Genomic DNA, 8,503 nt, shown 5'->3' with positions numbered 1-8,503 from the left:
ATGCTTGGCATTTAGACAAAAAAGTTCTGATTTAGTGATGTAATGTTTGTAGGATCACCCCAGGTGCTGTATTGCAAACTCCATGCAGGTTTTGAGATGATTTATTTTTAGTATTGGCTTCCTTATTGCCACCCTGCCATACAGGTTAGGTTTGTGAAGTGTCTTGGTTATTGTTGACTGATGCATATTGTAACTGCCTCTCAGCTTTAGTTAAGTTTGTGACTATTTTTTTGGTTCCTACCTAAAATTAATAGGATATCGTAGAGGCGGAACTAATTAGCGCCATCCTTGTGTTCCGCACGTAATTAAAGGGGGCACAACATCTAAAGTGTAGAGCTAAAACATAGCATCGCAAGAGCTCTCCGAGCTAAGTAAATATTAAGAATATAAAGATATCTAAATGTATATTATCCGAGTAAAAGAAGACAAGGAAGAAGGCTTTTGAGATTTAGCCCCTCCTAAGTAGGAAGCAGCCTACGAGGTATGTTTCTTTTGTATCCAGTTGTCTGTGATATATTTCATGTGCATAGCTTGTGTTAACTAGTGTGTAACTATAACGGCACAAACTGTATTCAAGACATACATACATGCATTGTATTTATAATTTCCTTTTATTTTTTTTCTCTCTTTCAACCCAGTTCTCACGGGTTGACAGGATATGTTGTTGAAATAAAACCCCGTTTTTTAACCAAGACCTCGTGCTTCGTGTTGACTACTGGAGGGAGCTACAGTGAGAGCTCGTCTGCTCCGCATGAGGAGGCGAGGAAGACGGCATCGGAGAGCGCGAGTCGTGGTCGGGCCGAGACATCCGCACATGACAGCGCGAGAAGAGGCAGCGCCCACGGAAGAATCAGGTTTCATAACGCAAATGAAGCTGTAATTCAGAGACATTAAGCGTTCTGGGCAAGAGAATGAGACATTTCTTTGCATTTCCCATTAGTTAATGTTTTGTTTACTTACCTTTTCTCAAATTGAAGTGGATTGATATTGCTACTGTGTTGATATTGTGTCTACTGATGAGTAGGATGTGAATATTAAGAACTATTAGTACCGAGAGTAAGGCAGAATTGGTCATATTTAGACTTAAAAGTGAATGGTTATTACTTAATGTGGTATATGTACAAGTTTAACTAAGAGTTAATATTTTTGGTTTGTTTAATTTCATTTGTGGTAATTTAAGATTTAAATAAGGCCATATATAACTATAACAAGTTATCAGGCAAGAAGACCATAGCTCCATAGATCACAAAGTGAGTGTTACTAGTCTTTGAGTACAGTTAGTACAGTTTTTATTTTGGAAAAAGCAAGTTAATTTAGCTGCAGAGAGTAATTTTTCTCCAAAGTAGTGTCAGTAGCTGCAAGTAATTAAAGGCTGACTATTCACATATCAGAGATTAAAAACAACTACTCAATTGAGCTTAAGCTAAGTTAAACATAACTTAGATTATTGTGAACAAGGTAATTTACTCAACTAAAAAACAAGTTTAGATTTAAACCAAACTAAAGCAAAATGTCAGAGTTTGAGCTTTTCTTTGAGAGTGACAAAGAGGGTGCAGGTGAAGACGCGCAGCAGCACTGCGCAGACATGCAACCACAAGCTGCTGAAGGCACAGGAGATAACCACACTTCCTCACAAGAGCCACATAGAAGCCAAAGGGTCCGCAGGTTTACGGAAAAGGGCCAAGAACTGCACGATCAGCAAGTAAGAAGATTTGCACACCGTTTCAGTGTGAGCTACGAGAAGTGGAAAGCTATCGCTAAGGATGCCAAACAAGCGCTGAGTGGACAATGCTCAAACAACCTGCTGCGTGACCACATTACTAAGATAAGCAATGCCTCAGATAATCTGAACGTTGTTTATGAAGATTTAAGGCACATTGACATTCCCGACCAAGACACACGTCGCAGAGCAGACACCTGCGAAGCAGTAACAAGAACAATCATCCAGACTGCAAAGGCTCTTCTAGACACAAGAGGGGGTGAAGAACAAAGAGTGAAATCAATAGAGCCTGTAATTGAAGCTGCAGCCTCAGACAAAGTAAGCGTCAACTCTCACCGCACCAAGTCGTCTGCTCATTCTCAAACTAACTCAAGAATAACATCCCGTTCAAGCCAGTCTTCTGCAAGACGAGATGCTGCTGCTGAAGTTGCTGCCAATGAAGCCACTTTAAAAGTACTGCTAGAGCAAGAACGTCATATCAAAGAACTTGAAAGACTCGAAACTGAAGCAGCCAATTTACGAGCTAATCAAGAGGCTGAAAATGCAGAAAGACAAAGGGTGCTGGAAGCCAAGCGCAGAGAACTAGAAAGATTGGAGACAATCAAGAAGCTAGAGGCTGCTAAGGCGAGACAGCAAGTATATGAACAAAGTGAATGCTCAGATGAAGAAATATTTGGGCTGCTCCATCAATGTGTCCCTCCGAAGGAGAATGAGGAAGTCAAGCATGAAAGTAGCCTATTGCAGCATTGCTCCCCACCTCACTCTCTGACACAACCAAAACAAGAAGACAATACTGCAGCTCTTGTTAGAGCATTCGCAGAGTCCATCAGTGCGAGTCGTCTTCCCGTACCTGAACCAACAACGTTCAACGGCGACCCACTCAGATTTAATGACTGGAAAGTCTCCTTTCAGACACTTATTGACAGGAAAAACATACCAGCTGAAGAGAAAATATACTATCTGCGAAAGTATGTGGGTGGACCAGCCAAAAAGGCCATTGAAAGCTACTTCTTGCTAGGCACAGAGTCAGCTTATTGTGCAGCGTGGACCATCCTAGAAGAGAGATACGGCAATCCATTCCTTATCGCCAAGGCCTTCAGAGATAAGCTTGATACGTGGCCCAAAATAAACTCTAAGGGGAGTGTGGAACTTCAAGAACTCGCTGACTTCCTTCGCAGCTGTGAGGCGGCCATGTCTCAGATCAGAGGTCTTGAAGTACTCAACGACTGCAACGAAAATCAGAAAATACTCTCTAAACTTCCAGACTGGCTGACCTCAAGATGGAATAGGAAGGTGATAGAAGTGGAAGAACAAAGTCACACGTTCCCAAGCTTTAGCCAGTTCGTCAAGTTTCTCACACGTGAAGCCAAAATCGCCTGTAACCCAATAACGTCCCTCCACGCTCTAAAACCAAGTGAAAATGAGAAGATCAAGGTTTCAAAGACAAGAGGTCATGGAGCAAAGGTATTGGCAACCAACTCAGACGAGAAAGCTGTTACCACAAGCTGTGTCTTCTGTGAGAAGGCAGGTCACAGTCTACACAAGTGTCGCAAATTTATGGATGAGACTATTTCAGAGCGAGTCAAGTTTGTTCAAGAGAAGAAATTGTGTTTCGGCTGTCTGAAGTTTGGCCATCGCTCGAAGGACTGTGAAAACGGAGAGATCTGCGATATGTGTGAAAAAAGACATCCAGCTTGCCTCCATGATAATCGCACCAAAGAAGAAAGGATGTCAACATGGCTTAGTGGAGCAGGGAACAGTGGCAAGTCAAGGGAAAGGAAAATAGAGCGGCCACAAGATAGGGCAGCAAGATCATCACGCGAGTCAACATCCAACAGAGTTTTACAGAATGTTAAAGACACTCATACATCCACAGTCATTCCAGTGTGGTTGTCAGTCACAAGTGAGCCAGATCGTGAAGTTCTTGTGTATGCACTCCTCGATACACAGAGCGACACGACATTCATCCTGGAAGAAACGGCAAAGACTCTTCACACAAAGAAGGAACCAGTTCAGCTAAAGCTCTCCACAATGGCTTCAAGAAACACAGTTGTGTCCTGTCGGAAACTGACTGGACTACAAGTGAGAGGATTCTACTCAGACAAGATAATTCCTCTGCCAGTGACCTACTCAAGAGAATTCATCCCTGCAAACAGAGATCATATTCCCACACCAGAGACTGCAAAGGCATGGCCTCATCTGGAACACATCGCAGACGAGATTGCTCCTCAACAAAGCTGCGACGTGGGCCTGCTAATCGGCTACAACTGTCCTCAAGCTCTTGTCCCAAGGCAAGTGGTGCCTGGTAAAGAAAATCAGCCCTTTGCTCAGAGAACAGACCTGGGCTGGAGCGTAGTTGGCTATGGCAACCCATGTCTTGACTATGGAGATGAAATTGGAATAAGTCACCAGGTCATCGTGAGGCAAGTGATGCCTGGTCTTCAGTCCTCTTCAAACCTCACAAGCGAAGTTCACTATGTCTGTAGAACTCAAGTCAAAGAGGTAGTCTCACCTGCAGATGTCATCAAGGTGCTGGAATCGGACTTTGTCGAAAGGTCTTTGGAGGACAGTCACATCTCTCAAGAGGATCTCCGATTCCTGTCAAAGATGGAAAGAGGCATCAGGCTCAAGGACAATGGTCATTATGAGATGCCACTGCCATTCAAGAATGAAAGACCCAACTTACCAGATAACATGGTGTGCGCCATCCACCGTCTCAGATGCCTAGAACGGAAGCTGAAAAGAAACAAACAGTACTACAAAGACTACAAGACCTTCATGGATGAGATCATAACACGTGGAGATGCAGAAAGGGTCCCAGAAGAAGACCTCAATAAAGCTCCAGCATGGTACATCCCACACCATGGGGTGTATCATCCCCAAAAGCCTGGGAAGATACGTGTTGTCTTCGATTGTTTGGCGAGATTTCAAGAGACATCCTTAAACGACCATCTCCTGACCGGTCCAGAGCTGACAAACACCTTGGTGGGAGTTCTGTGTCGTTTCCGGAAAGGTCCAGTGGCAATCATGTGTGACATTGAACGCATGTTCCACCAGTTCCACGTTAAAGCAGAAGACCAAGATTACCTAAGATTCCTGTGGTGGGAGAATGGAAATCTTGAAGCCAAACCATCCATCTACCGGATGAAGGTCCACTTGTTTGGCGCTGCTTCATCACCTGGCTGCGCTAACTATGGACTCAAGCACCTCGCAGCCGAAGGACACGGACACTTCAGTGAAGCCACCATCAAGTTCATTCAGAAGAACTTTTACGTTGATGACGGCTTGTCAAGCTTAGCGTCTGAAAGCCAAGCTATTCAGTTAGTGAAGGAGGCAAGAGAGCTCTGCAACAAAGGCAAACTCAGGCTGCACAAGTTCATTTCCAACAGCAAGAAAGTCCTAGCCTCAATCCCCAAAGAAGAATGTGCAAAAGCCGCCCAAGACCTGGACATGGCCCTGGGAGAGCTACACGTGGAAAGAGCACTTGGCATACAGTGGTGCGTGGCTTCTGACGAGTTCCAGTTCAGAGTGATTGTGAAAGAAAATCCACTTACCCGAAGAGGAGTTTTATCCACTGTCGCTTCAGTATACGATCCACTCGGATTTGTGGCACCGTTCATCCTGGTGGGAAAACAGATTCTGCAGCAGATGTGTCATAACAAGCTCAGTTGGGATGACATCTTACCTGATGATCTTCGACCCCTGTGGGAGTTTTGGCTCCAAGACCTGCAAAACCTGGCTGGTGTAAAGATTCAGAGATGCTACATTCCATTAAACTTTAAGGTTCAGAGCTACGAGCTCCATCATTTCTCTGATGCCAGCGTGTCAGGTTATGGCGAGTGTTCGTACCTCAGAGCAGTCAGTGCATCAGGTGAAGTCCACTGCTCTTTGGTAATGGGGAAGTCAAGAGTAGCCCCTGCTAAGGTTACCACCATACCAAGACTTGAGCTGTCAGCAGCAGTCGTAGCCGTCCGCACCAGTGACATGCTCAAAAGGGAACTGGAGATAGATTGCCTACAGGAATTCTTCTGGACCGATTCAAAGGTTGTCCTCGGATACATCAGTAACGAGGCCAGGAGATTTCATGTGTTCGTGGCAAACCGTGTGGAACGCATCAAGCAAAGTACGGAGTCTGCGCAATGGAGGTATGTGGCTTCCGAAGAGAATCCAGCAGATCATGCCTCAAGAGGTCTTGCAGCAAAACAACTTGTAGCTTCCAACTGGTTCACGGGTCCAAGCTTTCTTTGGCAGAAAGAGCTGACCAGCGAAGTAGTCAAGCTGGGAGAGATTGCAAGTAGTGATCCAGAGATCAAGAAGGCCCAGGCTCATGACACCCTGGCAAAGGAAATAAGGTCACTGTTAGATTGTCTACGAAAGTTCTCTGACTGGTCAAGAATGGTGAAAGCTATAGCCAGACTAAAGCGGCGTGCAAGGGAAGCGAAAGGCCTCAGGCCAAGGTCCTGGGAAAGCACCAGTTTAGAGGAAAGGAGAGATGCAGAGCTCAGCATAATCAAGATGGTCCAACAAGCAACCCTCTCTCAAGAAATACAGGGCATCCAGTGTCATAAGAACTCACAAATCAAAGACAAGGCCAACAAGTTACACAAGTTGGGTCCATTCCTGGATGACCAAGGTATCCTCAGAGTCGGAGGCCGCTTAACTCATGCTGCTCTTCATCCACATGTGAAGCATCCAGCTGTTCTCCCTAGAGACAGTCACGTGTCGGCATTACTCGTCAAGCACTATCACGAGAGAGTGCACCATCAGGGACGGGGAATGACCATAAATGAGATCCGATCCAATGGTATATGGATCCTGGGATGCAGCAGGGCAGTGTCATCCCATATTTACAAATGCACAACGTGCAGGAAGTTCAGAAGATGCACAGAACAACAAAGGATGGCAAATCTCCCGGAAGATCGAATGGAAACAACCCCTCCATTTACTTACTGCGGGATGGACTGCTTCGGGCCATTCCACATCAAGGAAGGAAGAAAAGAGTTAAAGCGTTATGGACTCTTACTTACCTGCATGTGTTCCAGAGCAGTGCATATTGAAATGCTCGACGACTTGACCACAGATGCCTTCATTAACGCTCTGCGTTCATGCATCGCTATTCGTGGAACAGTACGGCAAATAAGGTGTGATCAAGGGACAAACTTTGTTGGTGCCAGGCGTGAGTTCATTCAAGCATTAAAGGAGATGGATCAAGAGGAACTCAAAGAACTGAGATGTGAGTTCATCATGAACAACCCAGCTTCAAGTCATATGGGTGGCGTCTGGGAAAGACAAATTCGCATTATCAGAAGTGTCTTGACGTCCATTCTAGAACAGTCAGCCAGACAACTTGACCGCTCCTTACTACGAACGTTCCTATATGAAGTTATGGCGGTTGTAAATAGCAGACCTCTGACCACTGATCATCTGAACGATCCATCCTGTCCAGAGCCCTTGACACCAAATCACATCCTGACCATGAAATCCACGATCATCTCTCCACCTCCTGGAAAGTTCGTCAGGGAAGATCTGTACCTCCGTAAAAGATGGCGCAGAGTTCAACTCTTAGCCAACAACTTTTGGACACGGTGGAAAAAGGAATACCTCCTCAATCTCCAACAGAGACAGAAGTGGACCAAAGACCGCAGAAACGCTAAGGTCAATGATATTGTCATTTTGCAAGATGATGCTACACCACGAAACCAGTGGAAGTTAGCAAAGGTTATTGAAGTGTACCCAGGAAAGGACGGAAGAGTGAGAAGGCTCAAGTTGCTTATCGGCGATTCAACTCTGGATGGAAGAGGAAAGCGCATCTCTAAACCTGTTCATTTGGAGAGGCCCATCCATAAGACAGTTACATTGTTGGAAGCAGACTGAAGACTCCAGCATCCTCTAGTCACTCTTTCAACTAGTTCTTAAGTTAAGATAATAAGTAAATAGTTAGTACTTTGAAATTAATATTATGTGCAGTTTATATGCAGTATGTGTGTCTCCAAGCTGTTCTGAGAAATCACTTGTGATTTGGTGGGAGTGTAACTGCCTCTCAGCTTTAGTTAAGTTTGTGACTATTTTTTTGGTTCCTACCTAAAATTAATAGGATATCGTAGAGGCGGAACTAATTAGCGCCATCCTTGTGTTCCGCACGTAATTAAAGGGGGCACAACATCTAAAGTGTAGAGCTAAAACATAGCATCGCAAGAGCTCTCCGAGCTAAGTAAATATTAAGAATATAAAGATATCTAAATGTATATTATCCGAGTAAAAGAAGACAAGGAAGAAGGCTTTTGAGATTTAGCCCCTCCTAAGTAGGAAGCAGCCTACGAGGTATGTTTCTTTTGTATCCAGTTGTCTGTGATATATTTCATGTGCATAGCTTGTGTTAACTAGTGTGTAACTATAACGGCACAAACTGTATTCAAGACATACATACATGCATTGTATTTATAATTTCCTTTTATTTTTTTTCTCTCTTTCAACCCAGTTCTCACGGGTTGACAGGATATGTTGTTGAAATAAAACCCCGTTTTTTAACCAAGACCTCGTGCTTCGTGTTGACTACTGGAGGGAGCTACACATATTTTCTTCCATCTCAGGCATTGAACTCTGTGGCTCTTTCAAAATTGTCCTTGGCCTCACAGTGGTATGCCTCACCAGGTTCCTCCTTGCCTGGCTGCTCAGTTTGAATTGATGGCCTGAGCTAGGCAGTGTCTGGGTGGTACAATGCACCTTCCATTGCTTGATGATTGAGTAGACTTTGCTCACAGGGATATTCAGAGACTTCAATAT

General features: G+C 44.5%; 1 protein-coding gene across 3 annotated transcripts; it reads left to right on the top strand.

Annotated features, from left to right (window-relative positions):
• Nucleotides 1–208: 208 nt before the first annotated feature.
• LOC136746644 (uncharacterized) lies at nucleotides 209–8,281 on the top strand. 3 transcript variants are annotated; one of them, XR_010816417.1, is made up of 3 exons: nucleotides 209–481; nucleotides 694–8,041; nucleotides 8,199–8,281. XR_010816417.1 is itself a non-coding variant. In XM_066699272.1 (2 exons), the coding sequence occupies exon 2, from the start codon at nucleotides 1,511–1,513 to the stop codon at nucleotides 7,592–7,594; it is 6,084 nt and encodes a 2,027-aa protein (XP_066555369.1). In that variant the 5' UTR covers nucleotides 209–481; nucleotides 639–1,510; the 3' UTR covers nucleotides 7,595–8,139. The 3 variants fall into 3 exon arrangements, 1 of the variants encoding a protein (XP_066555369.1); XR_010816416.1 differs by having other exon boundaries at nucleotides 639–8,041; XM_066699272.1 differs by lacking the exon at nucleotides 8,199–8,281 and having other exon boundaries at nucleotides 639–8,139.
• The last annotated feature ends 222 nt before the right edge of the window (nucleotides 8,282–8,503 follow it).

The sequence above is a fragment of the Amia ocellicauda genome, chromosome 3, assembly GCF_036373705.1.
Source record: "Amia ocellicauda isolate fAmiCal2 chromosome 3, fAmiCal2.hap1, whole genome shotgun sequence".
Lineage (NCBI taxonomy): Eukaryota > Metazoa > Chordata > Actinopteri > Amiiformes > Amiidae > Amia > Amia ocellicauda.
The sequence above is the reverse complement of the archived record's forward strand: the minus strand, read 5'-3'. Positions and strand labels throughout refer to the sequence as shown.

Bases quoted from the DNA above. Each gene is read 5' to 3' on its own strand.
- LOC136746644 (XM_066699272.1), top strand. From the start codon at position 1,511: ATGTCAGAGTTTGAGCTTTTCTTTGAGAGTGACAAAGAGGGTGCAGGT.